We start from the raw sequence: 13,874 nt of genomic DNA on the forward strand, positions 1-13,874 counted from the left end.
GTGCTGGGATTACAGGCGTGAGCCACTGCAACCAGCGCTGTCATATTCACCTCTTATCCCCAAGTAGCCTCAACTGTACCCTAGCTCACAGCAGGTGCTCAGTAATTGGAATGAATTTGGAATATTTGGATGGTCAAAATAACTCAAAGAACATCTCCCTTCATTGTATTTGAAAATTTACATGGAAATTCATGCTGGGCCAGTTTTTACTAAACAGAAACCTTCACAAGGCTGTGATCCCTTGTATCCATTTTTGATTGCTGCCATAATAAGTCACCACAATTTAGAAGCTTAAAACAACAGCAATTTATTCTCTCGCGGTTCTGTAGGTCAGAAGTCCTGGTACAGAGCGGCTCACAGGGTCCCCTGATTAGGATCTCCCAAGGCCACAATCAGGTCGGCAGGGCTGCATTTCTTTCCGGAGGCTCCAGGGATTAATCCACTTCCAAGCTCATCCAGGTTGTTGGCCAGATTTCATTCTTTGTAGTTGTGGGGCTGACGTTCCTCTTTCTTGGCTGTCGGTGGAGAACCTCTCAGCTCCTCAAGGTCACTGCTTTCCTCGTCCTGTTGCCCTCCTGCCATCTTCAGACCAGCAATTGCTTGTGGAGTCCTCATAACTCCAGCTCTCCAACCTGACCTTCAGCCACATCTCTTCTGCCTCTAGCTGAAGAAAGTTAAGGGCTATGTGATTACACTGGGCCCAGTCAGATAATCCAGCATAAGCTCCCTATTTTTTTTTTTTTCAGAGACAGGGGTCTCACTATGTTGCCCAGTCTGGTCTCAAACTCCTGGGCTTAAGTGATCGCCCTGCCTCAGCCTCCAGAGTAGCTGGGACTACAGTCATGCACTACTGCACTTGGCATAAGCTCTCTATTTTAAAGCCAGTAACCTTAATCACACCTGCAACGTCTCTTTTGTTATGTAATCACATATTCACAGGTTCCAAGGATTGGGGCAGGAACATCTTCGGGGACATGATTGTTCTGCCTGCCACATTCCTACTGGGAGGATAGAGACCTGAGTTTCAGACCCACCTCTCCTTTTTGGTGTGTGGACTCAGGATAGGGATTACTTCACCTGTCTAAGCCTTAGTTTCTACTTCTTTTTTTTTTTTTTTTTTGAGACAGCGTCTCACTCTATCTCCCAAGTACAGTGGCACAATCACAGCTCACTGCAACCTCGCCTCCCCGGCTCAAGCAATCCTCCCACCTCAGCCTCCCAAATAGCTGGGACCACAGCCACGCACCACCACAACCAGCTAATTTTTGTATTTTTTGTAGAGATGGGATTTTGTCGTGTTGCCCAGGCTCAAGTAATCTGCCAGCCTCGGCCTCGCTAGGTGCTGGGATTACAGGCGTGAGCCACCATACCCATCAGTTTCTTCTGAAGAATAGGTTCACACTAGCACTTAGGTCCTGGGATCATGGTGAAGAGTGACTGCATTCATTCATGCTAAGAGCTTATCAGTGCCTGGTACACAGCATTGTCATCGTTGTGATGACAGGGGCAGGGCCCACACACCTGCACCCTGGAGGGGGACAGAGATGGGTCCCAAGGTCTGGGATCTGGTCTTCAATTTGGTAGGCCCAGAAGTTGAATTTTCTGCTGACCCAGCTAGTCGGTGTTACAGCCATGATTCAAACCCTGGTCTCCCAGTTCCAAAACCCCCTGTACACCAGGAGGTCCAGCTTGCGTAGACTCTATCCCTGCTGCCTCTTTCAGTGGCAGTCGGGCTGATGTCCCTCTGAGTCACAGCTGGCAGGAGGGAAACCCTTGGATTCACAGAGTGATATGCTTAGGGAATTACCCTCCATTAAGCCTTGGGGGAGGAGAACTCCCCCAAGTGTATAAAGCGTGTGCACAGACCTTATCACCTCTTCCCTTCGCTGCAGCCCTATGAGGTATGAATAAATGACTCCTGTTTCCAAATGTGGTTAACTGAGACCCAGAGAGGATGGGGGAGAAGATGCAAAATGGATTAAATACCTGCGATATTCTCTTTTGTTTGTTTGTTTGAGACAGTCTCACTGTGTCACCCAGGCTGGAGTGCAATAGCACAATCTTGGCTCACTCCAACCTCTACCTCCTGGGTTCAAGCGATTCTCGTGCCTCAGCCTCCCGAGTAGCTGGGATTACAGGCAAGCATCACCATGCCCAGCTAATTTTTGTATTTTTAGTAGAAACGGGGTTTCACCATGTTGTTCAGGCTGGTCTCGAACTCCTGACCTCAGGCGATCTGCTTGCCTTGGCCTCCCAAAGTGCTGGGATCACAGGCATGAGCCACCACACCCGGCCAAATACCTGCAATGTTTTGAGCACCATGCAGGGCGCTTTATGTACATCACCTTCACGAGACCCTCCTCCCCAAGTTACTTTCCTCATTTCCTAGAGGAGAAAACAGCTCAGAGAGGGAGAGAAATATGCTCAAAGCTCAACAGCTGGAAAAAGACAGGACCAGGAAACCCTTCCTTTTCCATCAGACGAGGTCCCCTCATGAGAAGAACGTGCAGTCCATGACTGGGGAGCTCCTCAGGGTCAAGGATGCTCATCTCTGAATGCAACCCCTCCCCTGCAGACCTGGCAGGGTCTGCAAATAGTGACATTCTTTTTTTTTTTTTTTTTTTTTTTGAGACAGAGTCTTGCTCTGTCGCCAGGCTGGAGTGCAATGGCATGATCTCAGCTCACTGCAACCTCTCTCTGTCTCCCAGGTTCAAGCGATTCTCCTGCCTCAGTCTCCCGAGTAGCTGGGATTACAGGCACCCGCCACCATGCCCAGCTAGTTTTTGTATTTTTAGTAGAGTCAAGGTTTCACCATGTTGGCCAGGATGGTCTCGATCTCTTGACTTCGTGATCCACCCGCCTCAGCCTCCCAAAGTGCTGGGATTACAGGAGTGAGCCACCGCGCCCGGCCAAATAGTGACATTCTAACCATTGCCTGTGGAATAGGAGACTTGCTTCCATTTGTTGAAATTGTCATCCCTCATGTAACCAGCCTTGAAGAATATTCAAGGGGGCATAACCCCCTCCATGGGCACAAACTGAGTCTTGGGCTCTGGTACAACCAGGATTCTACTGAAAACTTATAATTTCCCATTAGTGTTACCACAGCAACATGAATGTCTTCATTCATTCCCCTAGTGTATGAACAGAGCTACACCCACCCCACCTGTTCTCCCAAGCCCCCTCAAAGTCCTTTCATCTCTGAGATTCTGTGATTCAATTAATTATCACCAATGCCTGCACTGCTTTTTGTCATTTTCATTTATTCCATCTGCTGAGTCACCGTGTCCTGCTCTAGATTAGAGTGGTTATTCACAACAGTTATTCAGCCGTCGGTTGCCATGGACACCGCACAGCCTGCTTCCTTCATCACCCATTAATTCTCAACACGGCTGGCTGTGAGCGTGGGTACCACTGCCGTTACCCAATACCCAAGGGGAATTAAACTCTCCCAGAAAAGGAGGGGGCCCAATGACGCATGAACAGGAGCAAAATCTCTGCTCTCAACAGTGGAAAAATCAAAAACAGCCTACAGCTCATTACATCTGGTCAAACCATGTGGAGGCAGCAGTTTATCAAATAAGTCAACAAGGTACCATTTTGTTTTCTGGTCCATCTTTGGCAAATGCTTTAGTCTGTTTGCTAACCATTTGAAGGTATATTTTGATACTGAAAAGTTGTTGGCTGGGCGCGGTGGCTCACGTCTATAATCCCAGAACTTTGGGAGACCGAGCCAGGCCGATCATGAGGTCAGGAGTTCGAGACCAGCCCGCCCAACATGGTGAAACCCCATCTCTACTAAAAATACAAAAAATTAGCCAGGCGTGGGGGCGTGCGCCTGTAATCCCAGCTACTAGGGAGGTTGAGGCAGAAGAATCGCTTGAACCTGGGAGGCAGAGGTTCCAGTGAGCCAAGATCACACCACTGCACTCCAGCCTGGTGACAGAACTAGACTTTGTCTCAAAAAAAAAAAAAAAAAAAGGTTGTTATGCAGATTACTAGCTCCCCTTGAAAGCAAAATGAAGGAGCCTTGAAATGCAGGACCCTCCAGGAATTAGTTCTGCATAGGGGGTTTGCAAGTGGTGGTGCATGGGCAGCTGACCTAGGAGACATGGGGCAGCTACAAGCCAAACCCAGCCCAGCACAGAGGGCCTAAGGAGAAGAAGGCACCGAGGGTGTTCCATGGTAGGGGGAGGGTGAAAGGACTTCAGAGGTGACCAGGATGTGCGCCATTAGAAGGAGAGAACAGGGCCATCAGCCCACAACCCATTATTCCTGGTAACACGTTATATTTGCAGAGTCCAGTGGAGGGGAATCAATACATCACCCCACATTCACACACTCACCAAACATCAGTGGATGGTGAAATCCACTTTCCCTGAATCTAAGCCCGTCGGGTTCACTCCCTCACCTACCACCACCCACAAAGGTCCCTATGTAGTTCTAGAGATGAGTGCCAGGCCTCTGACCCCCAGGATATGGTGGGGAGCATTGCTCCTGACCCAGGGAGCTTGGTTCCTGCCCCTCAGGTACAGCCTGGAGAGCTGCCGCCACCCTGCTCCAGCCCCTCACCATGAAGGTCAACTCCCCCATCCTTCCCCCATATCCTGGATGACTGACTGACACTAAATGACAGGGCGGGGCAGGGTGATGGGCTGTACCTGTGCCCCACCCCATTCCTCCCACCTGGACTCATAAGGCAGGGTAGGGGCGGGGTGGGGGGGCACAGTTGGGAGGGACCTTGAGGGCTTTATAAGGCAGGCCTGGAGCACCAAGCAGAGCAGAGACCTGAGAGGCACCAGGCCCAGCCGTCGCACCACACACCTCCCAGCTCTGCAGGTGAGAAAACCCAGGAGGAGAGGGGAGAGGCTGGGAAGTGGGTTGACAGGTCCTCTCCCTCATCAAGGTACCAGGCCACTGGCCAGAGTCTGGGGCTCACCCCTCGGGGTCTCCAGAGCTGGGACCCTTTCTTTATCCCAGGATGGAACTAGGTCTTGGCTCCTGTACCTACCCTGGTATTCCCAGCCTTGCCTTCCACCTGCCCTTCTGCCGCAGCTAGGGCCTTGCCCTTAGCCTCTCCCTTCACACTCTTCCCAGCCCTGGGAGGTGAGGACTGGGGTTCTTCTCCTTTCTCTCAGACAAGAAAACTGAGGCCCAGAGGCAAGATGTGACTTGCCCAAAGTCACAGGGATTATTAGGCAGGGCTGGGATAGGAATCCACAGCTCCTGGATCCCACTTCAAGCCCTTTCCTAGACCAGTGCCGTCCAAAAGAACATCCTATGATGCAGGAAATGGTCTTCATCTGCACTGTTCAATATGGTAGCCACTAGCCACGTGTGCACTTGAAATGGGGTTAGTGTAAGGAAGTTTTTTTTGTTGTTGTTGTTTGTTTTTTTATATAGAGTCTTGCCGTGTCACCCAGGCTGGAGTGCAGTGGCATGCAACCTCCGCCTCCCAGGTTCAAGCAATTCTCCTGCCTCAGCCTCCCGAGTAGCTGGGATTACAGGCGCCTGCCACAACACCCGGCTAATTTTTCATATTTTTGGTAGAGACAGAGTTTCACCATGCTGGCCAGGCTGGTCACAAACTCCTGACCTCAAGTGATCCAACCCCCTCAGCCTCTCAAAGTGTTGGGATTACAGGCGTGAGCCACTGCACCTGACCATAATTTTTTAATTTAATTAATTTAAATGTAAAGAGCCACATGTGGCTGGTGGCTACAGCACTGAACAACACATGTGGTTAGCATCTGACAGTACAGCTCCAGATCACTGATTTTTCAAACATTTCTTCAGCAGCAGAATTCTTTTCTTCCAAAGAAAACCTAACAGAAAACCTCATTATGAAAAATTTAATGGCCAGGCACCGTGGCTCATGCCTGTGATCACAACACTTTGGGAGGCTGAGGCAAGCAGATTGCTTGAGCTCAGGAGTTCCAGACCAGCCTGGGCAACATAGTGGGACCTCATCTCTACTAAAAATAAAAACAAAAAAATTAGTTGGGCATAGTAGTGCACACTTGTAGTCCCAACTACTCAGGAGGCTGAGGTGGGAGGATCTCTTGAGCCCAAGAGGTCGAGGCTGCAGTGAGCCAGGATCATGCCAGCCACTGCATTCCAGCCTGGGAGACAGAGCAAGATTCTGTCTCACAAAAAGAAAAGAAAAAAAGAAAAACTTAAAAGCAGTGCAATATTTTATTAATACCAATGTATTCTGACAAGAGAAAATTTTTATCATTTTCTTATGATAAAGCCAATCAGAATAGTGAAACCAAAAGAATACAAAAATAGTGAGTCCAGGGAACAGATGACCATTTGAATTTTATGTTTGTTTGAGATTCCAGTTTAGTTCTGTATTATGTTTTCCCCAAACTTGATTCACCCTGATACATAATTGCTAATGGTGACAGCTTAATTTTTTCTTAACTGCTTCATTATAATCACAGGATATTCTTCAGTTAAGCAAAAATGATGGGAGAACCTTTGCTCTCAGGGCTGCACAAAAATCAGTGTGAACTGGCCAAGCGTTGAATGTGCTACAGTCTCCAAAGTGATAACATGCGGTCTGTAACACAGTTGGATGTCTGTGTTCCTTTGGTATTACTATTTAAAAGTTTCACTTTTTGTTTCTATTTTTTTAAGACAGGGTCTCACTCTGTCACCCAGGCTGGAGTACAATGGTGCAATCTCGGCTCACTGCAACCTCCACCTCCCCGGCTCAAGCGATCCTCCCACCTCAGCCTCCCAAGTAGCTGGGAATACAGGTGCATGCCACCATGCCTGGCTAATTTTTGTATTTTTTGTAGAGATGGGGTTTCGGTATGTTGCCCAGGCTGGTCTCAAACTTGTGGGCTCAAGGGATCCATCCTCCTCAGCCTCCCAAAGTGCTGGGATTACCACGCCTGGCCTAAAAAGTTCACTTTAAATAACAAGTCTTGGGCTGAGCACAGTGGCTCACATCTGTAATTGCAGCACTTTGGGAGGCTGAGGCGGGAGGATTGCTTGAGCCCAAGAGTTCAAGACTAGCTTGGGCAACATGGTGAAACCCTGTTTCTACAAAAAATACAAAAAAAATTAGCTGGACATGGTGGTGCAAGCCTGTAGTCCCAGCTCTTCTGGAGGCTGAGGTGGGAGGATCACCTGAGCCCAGGAGGTAGAGGCTGCAGTGAGCAGTGATTGCACTACTGCACTGCAGCCTGGGTGGCAGAGTGAGACCCTGTCTCAATAAATAAATAAATTACATGACTTAAACAGCTACAGAGCCACTAACGTGGCCTCAAATTCTGCAGAACAGAACGTAGGGAAACCATTGCCCTGGGATTTGACTTTCTCCAAGAGAAGCAGTGGCTGTAATCGGGGTAGGTACAGAGAAAAAACACAAGACTTCGGGGCTGGTGTGGAACTGGCAGAAACTGGAGAACTGAACTGAAGAAATAGTCCACAACTCCACACAGAACTGCAGACTCACCCGGGCGCGGTGGCTCACGCCTGTAATCCCAGCATTTGGGAGGCCGAGGCGGGTGGATCACCTGAGGTCAGGAGTTCGAGACCAGCCTGGCCAACATGGTGAAACCCCATCTCTACTAAATTACAAAAATTAGCCAGGCATGGTGGCATGTGCCTATAGTCCCAGATATTCTGGAGGCTGAGGCAGGAGAATCACTTGAACCCGGGAGGCAGAGGTTATAGTGAGCCGAGATCCCGCCACTGCACTCCAGCCTGGGCAACAAGAGTGAAACTCTGTCTCAAAAAAAAAAAGAATTGCAGACTCATCAGCAGGTAGAGGCCTGGAGCCACATGGTTCAGTCCCCTGCTTCTGGACCTGTGTGGGGACAGCCTCACCTTTAAGCTAGTCCCTTCTCCCCTTTGCAGACGAGATGCAGCGACTGTGTGTGTATGCGCTGATCTTTGCACTGGCTCTGGCCGCCTTCTCTGAAGCTTCTTGGAAGCCCCGCTCCCAGCAGCCAGATGCACCCTTAGGTACAGGGGCCAACAAGGATCTGGAGCTACCCTGGCTGAACCAGCAGGGCCCAGCCTCTCACCACCGAAGGCAGCTGGGACCCCAGGGTCCCCCACACCTCGTGGCAGGTAGGAGCTGCTGACTGCCCTGCTTGCCCCACTCGGCCAGGTTTGGCCAAGGTCTCCCCAGACTGGCCCTGACTTCGGTTCCTGGAAGGTAGGCATCCTTCCCCCATTCTTGCCTCTCTCACCTCCTCAGACCCGTCCAAGAAGCAGGGACCATGGCTGGAGGAAGAAGAAGAAGCCTATGGATGGATGGACTTCGGCCGCCGCAGTGCTGAGGATGAGAACCAACAACCCTAGAACCAAGCTTCAGAGCCCAGCCACCTCCCACCCCACCCCAGCCCTGTCCCCTGAAAAACTAATCAAAAATAAACTAGTTTCCAGTGGAGTAATGGACTGTGTCAGTGTTGTAGGGCAGAGAGGGGGACTCATCTGGGGGTGAAGTTGTGGCAGGGAGAAGAGCTGAGTGCCTCTTAGGGGCAGGGACCCTGGCTGATTCTTCTTGGGTCCCCCAGAGCCCCACATTGAACGAGAATCCACAGGTATGGGCAGGATAATAGATGGTAGGGTTCATAGCCAGAGTAACCTTTTTTTAATTTTTATTTTATTTCATTTTTGAGATGGAGTTTCGCTCTTGTCTCCCAGGCTGGAGTGCAATAATGAGACCTCGGCTCACTGCAACCTCTGCCTCCGGGTTCAAGCGATTCTCCTGCCTCAGCCTCCCAAGTAGCTGGGATTACAGGTGCCCGCCGCCACACCTGGCTAATTTTTTTGCATTTTTAGTGGGGACGGGATTTCACCATGTTGGCCAGGCTGGTCTTGAACTCCTGACCTCAGGTGATCCACCCGCCTCGGCCTCCCAAAGTGCTGGGATTCAGGCATGAGCCACCGTGCCCAGCCTCAGAGTAAGCTTTTTAAAAGATAAACCTGTCACTCTCGGTTTTAACCTTGCAATGTTTCCCAATGCACTTAGAATACAACCTGAACTCCCTGCCACAGCCCTGAAAGCTAGCCCCGAGGTTCTCCTCCCACTGCGCCAAGTGGCTTCCTTCTGTTTGTCCTCTCGGTCCTTTCCCTTACACAGACGTGCCATGTTCTCTCTTGCTCAGAGCCTCCAACCTTGCCATTCCCTGTGCCTGCAACGCTCTTCCCCAGGCACGAATATGTGGCCTCCCCTTTCCTCCTTAGCTCTTGGGTGAAATGCCTCTTCCTGAGAGACCTACCCTTTCTGCTCCTCACCCTTCACATATAGACCCGGTTATTCTCTACCACAGGGTCAAATAAAAGAGAAAAAATCAAGCTTTTTAAAGAATGAATGCTAGTTGTATTCAGAAGTCTTACTGAGGACTATAGATTGAGGCCTCCAGCCCCGGAGCAGGCTCTGGCACAATGTTTCAGCCCACTGCTTATATACAGCTGGGGGCTGAAGGTGGAGGTTCCGTATGTGCAAAATCCCATCAGACTTGCTCAGAATTACATGACAGCAGAATCACAGCAAGGTTTGGGTCCTAGATCACAGAGTCATTATCACTAACCTCGTCAGATGCCATCTTGGAAATGTTCTGTGTCGGAAAAGCCAGGGACTAGGATCGTTTCTCTTTTAAGAAACGTGAAGACTCAAGCCGGGCGCAGTGGCTCACGTCTGTAATCACGTCTGTTTGGGAGGCCGAGGAGGGTGGATCACTTTAGGTCAGGTGTTCGAGACCAGCCTGGCCAACAAGGTGAAACCTCTTCTCTACTAAAAATAGCCAGGCATGTGCCTGTAGTCCCAGCTACTCGGGAGACTGAGGCAGGAGAATTGCTTGAACCCGGGAGGCAGAGGTTGCAGTGAGCTGAGATCGCGCCACGGCACTCCAGCCTGGGCAACAAGAGCAAGACCCTCTCTCAAACAAAAAAAAAAAGAAGAGGAAAAGAAATGTAGTGACTCAGCCAAGAGACATGGGGGGCCTCAGGCTCTCTACTGTGCTGCCTTCAAAGCATCTTTCCGGAGGGCTGCACGTCTGTCTGTAGTCACAGAGTCAGGGGCTTTGTGAAACTGTGCCGACAAGCAGAAAGGAGCGAACACGGCTTCTTAATGTTTGTTGCTTTGTCTCACAATAGCAGAATATTTTCTTTAGAACACATTTCACAATCTGTGGTTGTTTTGTTTGCCAGTTTATTGTCTGCCTCTCTGGCGAAACAGGAAACTGGGAGCGTGACAAGTCCCTCCTCCCTTCTGTATCCCCGGTGGCAAGAATAGGAGGAACCCAATAAATATTTGTAAATAATTGCTCATGAGTGGCTGGTGCAGGCATTGCTGGTGTCTCACCCCATTCCTTCATTGTTCTTGTGCCTGTTGACACCATTACCTTGAGCTACCCTCCATCTGAGGGCTGTAGGGGAGGGAAAGAGTTTTCTCTACCCATCTTAGGTCCATGGCTGGGGCTCTGTAATAAAAGACAGATTACAAGAGAAAAGCAAACAAGTTTATTAACATGTGTATCACACATTTAACACACAGAGTACCCAGAGATGAGTAACTCAGAGAGGTAGCTTAGAATTCAGGCTCACACTGTCTACGGCCATACCACCCTGAACGTGCCCGATCTCATCTGATCTTAGAAACTAAGCACGGTGGGGCCTGGTTAGTACACAGATGGGAGAATTCAGGCTCACAGAGCATCTTCAACAAAGAACAATACATTTGTAGGCAAGATAAAGGACAGCAATTTTTAGACTTCCAAGGGTGGCTAACTGTGTGTGGGAAACAGCTTCCTGCCCGTGGGAGCTGAGCCCTGTCCCCTCTCAGGGCTGGGTCTGGTAGCCAGTTGGCCTCCCCCGGCTTCTCCTGCCCCCTGAGCTGCCATGTGACCCACATCCGGCAGTCACAGTTCTTGTGCCAGTTGCAGAACAAGAGCTGGGGTTCCTACTGCCTGTCCCAGAAGAGGGCTGAAGTCCAGGCCCCCAAGTTCCAGCCTAGGTTGGACTTCCAAGGGTGGCTAACTGTGCATGGGAAAGCAGCTATATGGAAAACGAATGGTAGATAAAGGCTAGTGAGTCAAGTTGGTTATGTAGATTGCACTGGTGCCACTCCAGGCTGAAAGGGGTCTAAAGTTGTCTCTGACTTGTTCCAGACATTATGGAAGGAAAACATCCTATGTAAATGAAATTGTCATTCTGTGTCCTCCCACCACAGCAGAAGATGTGTCCTTCCGTTGAGTGAGGGTAACCTTACGTCCACCAAGGATACTGTGAGAAAGTCTATGAGGAGCAAGCTTCAGTCCCACGGTTTCAGACTATTTATTCTCTGAACACAAGAGTATTGGTTAATTATGTTCTCAGCTCTCCTTGCTGTTGTAAGTGTGCACTCGTTGCAAGTAACTTTTTTTTTTATTTGAATGTATTTTATTTTTTGAGACACAGTCTTGCTCTGTCACCCAGGCTGGAGTGCAGTAGTGCCATCTCAGCTCACTGCAACCTCCACCTCCCAGGTTCAAGCGATTCTCCTGCCTCAGCCTCCCAAGTAGCTGGGATTATAGATGGGCACCACCATGCCAGGCTAATTTTTGTAATTTTTAGTAGAGGTGGGGTTTCACCATGTTGGCCAGGCTGGTCTTGAACTCCTGACCCCGTGATCCACCCCCCCCTTCAGCCTCCCAAAGTGCTGGGATTCTAGGTGTGAGCAGCTGCACTTAGCCTGAATGTATTTTAAAGCAGTAGATAGAATAACAAAGGAATATGAAAACCATGGATTGAATGGACCATTTTATGTATTCAGAGAGAGGAGCCACCATCATTGCCAGAAATACCATGTAAAAATTGGCAATTTGGCCAGCCGCGGTGGCTCACGTCTGTAATCCCAGCACTTTGGGAAGCCGAGGCAGGCAGATCACCTGAGGTCAGGAGTTCGAGACCAGCCTGACCAATATGGTGAAACCCTGTCTCTACTAAAAATACAAAAATTAGCTGGGCATGGTGTTATGCACCTGTAATCCCAGCTACTCAGGAGGCTGAGACAGGAGAATTGCTTGAGCCCAGGAGGCAGAGGTTGCAGTGAGCTGAGATCATGCCATTGCACTCCAGCCTGGGAGACAGGACGAGACTCTGTCTCAAAAAAAAAAGGCAATTTGGAGATTGCAGTATTTAGTAAATAAATAAACGATCAACATTGTGCAACCACTACCAAAAAGTGTATTGTAATGCATCAAAAATCAACATTTTATTCACTGAGTATCAATAAAATAAGTCCAAATTATGGAAACCAAAAAAATAATAAAAAATAAAGTTGTCTCCAGATATTTAACTTTTTTTTTTTTTGAGATGGAGTTTCACTCTGTTGCCCAGGCTGGAGTGCAGTGGCACGATCTTGGCTCACTAAAAGCTCTGCCTCCCGGGTTCACGCCATTCTCCTGCCTCAGCCTCCCAAGTAGCTGGGATTACAGGCACCTACCACCACGCCTGGCTAATTTTTTGTATTTTTAGTAGAGGCAGGATTTCACCATGTTAGCCAGGATGGTCTCGATCTCCTGACCTCGTGATCGACCCACCTTGGCCTCCCAAAGTGCTGGGATTACAGGCGTGAGCCACCGCGCCCAGCTTTTTTTTTTTTTTTTTTTTTTTTTTTTTTTTTGACACAGTTTCGCTCTTGTTGCCCAGGCTGGAGTGCAATGGGGCAATCTCGGCTCACTGCAACCTCCGCCTCCCAGGTTCAAGCGATTCTTTTGCCTCAGCCTCCCAAGTAGCTGGGATTACAGGCATGTGCCACCACACCCAGCTAATTTTGTATTTTTAGTAGAGACAGGATTTCTCCATGTTGCTCAGTCTGGTCTTGAACCCCCGACCTCAGGTGATCTGCCCACCTCGGCCTCCCAAAGTGTTAGGATTACAGGCATGAGCCACTGTGCCCAGCCCAGAGATTTAACTTTTATCATTCCTGGTAGATGGACACAGTTGAAAATGTATGTCCTGTTTTTATGCAAATAGGAGGGCAGGGAGCTTTTCTTGTATCTGCTTCTTCTCAATTGCCTTCAGCTCAAAATAGTCCTTATGCCAAAATGGCGTATTTGGAGGTAACACATTCTAGTTTCCTTCAGGGCCAAGTGCAGGGCAGTTAAATGCCTCCAGAAGCATCTCTCAGACAGTGTCAGATGACAGTTAGAGGATAAATACCCCAGCTCCCCCACCCAAGGGGTGGGATAACTCTGAGATATATTCTTTTTTTTTTCTTCCTTGAGATGGAGTTTCACTCTTATTGCCCAGGCTGGGGTGCAATGGTGCAATCTCGACTCACCGCAACCTCCACCTCCTGGGTTCAAGCAATTCTCCTGCCTCAGCCTCTCGAGTAGCTGGGATTACAGGCATGTGTGCCACCACACCTGGCTAATTTTGTATCTTTAGTAGAGACAGGGTTTCTCCATTGGTCAGGCTGGTCTCGAACTCCTGACCTCAGGTGATCCACCCACCTCGCCCTCCCAATGTGCTGGGATTACAGGTGTGAGCCACCACGCCCAGGCTACTCTGAGATATATTCTACTGTCCCCCAGAATTCCCAGCAGGACTGAGACCCGGTTAGCCACAGCAATAACTTTCTCAATGATATTCTTTTGGCGGGGGGCCACAAAGTGTGTTTTATTTTTACTATTCATATAAATAATTTTCTACAATATCCTGGAGCAAACCAGAGAACTTGGCAGTCCCATTTGCGGGTCCCCTCAGAGATCCACAGGCCAGTGGCATCGGTGTGAGGTGCCCAGGTTCACAGAGCAGCTTGTGGCTTGCATCCACCTTGCAGGTTGCTTTTCTTCCACATCACCACTGGGGGCTTGAAGATAACAGAGGCAGGGAATCCTCCAGATTTTAGGAAATTTCACTGC

At 49.3% G+C, this 13,874-nt stretch overlaps 1 protein-coding gene and 1 long non-coding RNA gene across 3 annotated transcripts; one reads left to right on the plus strand and one right to left on the minus strand.

Moving 5' to 3' along the window:
- Positions 1 to 285: 285 nt before the first annotated feature.
- Positions 286 to 10,098, minus strand: LOC134738738 (uncharacterized). Its single transcript, XR_010124711.1, has 3 exons — positions 9,558 to 10,098; positions 8,211 to 8,296; positions 286 to 664 (listed from the first exon to the last, which is right to left on the minus strand). It is a non-coding gene; the product is annotated as an uncharacterized LOC134738738 (long non-coding RNA).
- Positions 3,480 to 8,410, plus strand: GAST (gastrin). 2 transcript variants are annotated; one of them, XM_054457532.1, is made up of 3 exons: positions 3,480 to 3,592; positions 7,873 to 8,088; positions 8,219 to 8,409. In XM_054457532.1, the coding sequence occupies exons 2-3, from the start codon at positions 7,878 to 7,880 to the stop codon at positions 8,320 to 8,322; spliced, it is 315 nt and encodes a 104-aa protein (XP_054313507.1). In that variant the 5' UTR covers positions 3,480 to 3,592; positions 7,873 to 7,877; the 3' UTR covers positions 8,323 to 8,409. The 2 variants fall into 2 exon arrangements, with proteins under 2 accessions (XP_054313507.1, XP_054313508.1); XM_054457533.1 differs by lacking the exon at positions 3,480 to 3,592 and adding an exon at positions 4,783 to 4,839 and having other exon boundaries at positions 8,219 to 8,410.
- Positions 10,099 to 13,874: the final 3,776 nt, after the last annotated feature.

This window comes from Pongo pygmaeus, chromosome 19 (genome assembly GCF_028885625.2).
Source record: "Pongo pygmaeus isolate AG05252 chromosome 19, NHGRI_mPonPyg2-v2.0_pri, whole genome shotgun sequence".
Classification (NCBI taxonomy): Eukaryota; Metazoa; Chordata; class Mammalia; order Primates; family Hominidae; genus Pongo; species Pongo pygmaeus.

Bases quoted from the DNA above. Each gene is read 5' to 3' on its own strand.
- GAST (XM_054457532.1), top strand. From the start codon at position 7,878: ATGCAGCGACTGTGTGTGTATGCGCTGATCTTTGCACTGGCTCTGGCC. The intron at 8,089-8,218 runs GTAGGAGCTGCT...TCACCTCCTCAG, and splicing joins TCCCCCACACCTCGTGGCAG to ACCCGTCCAAGAAGCAGGGA.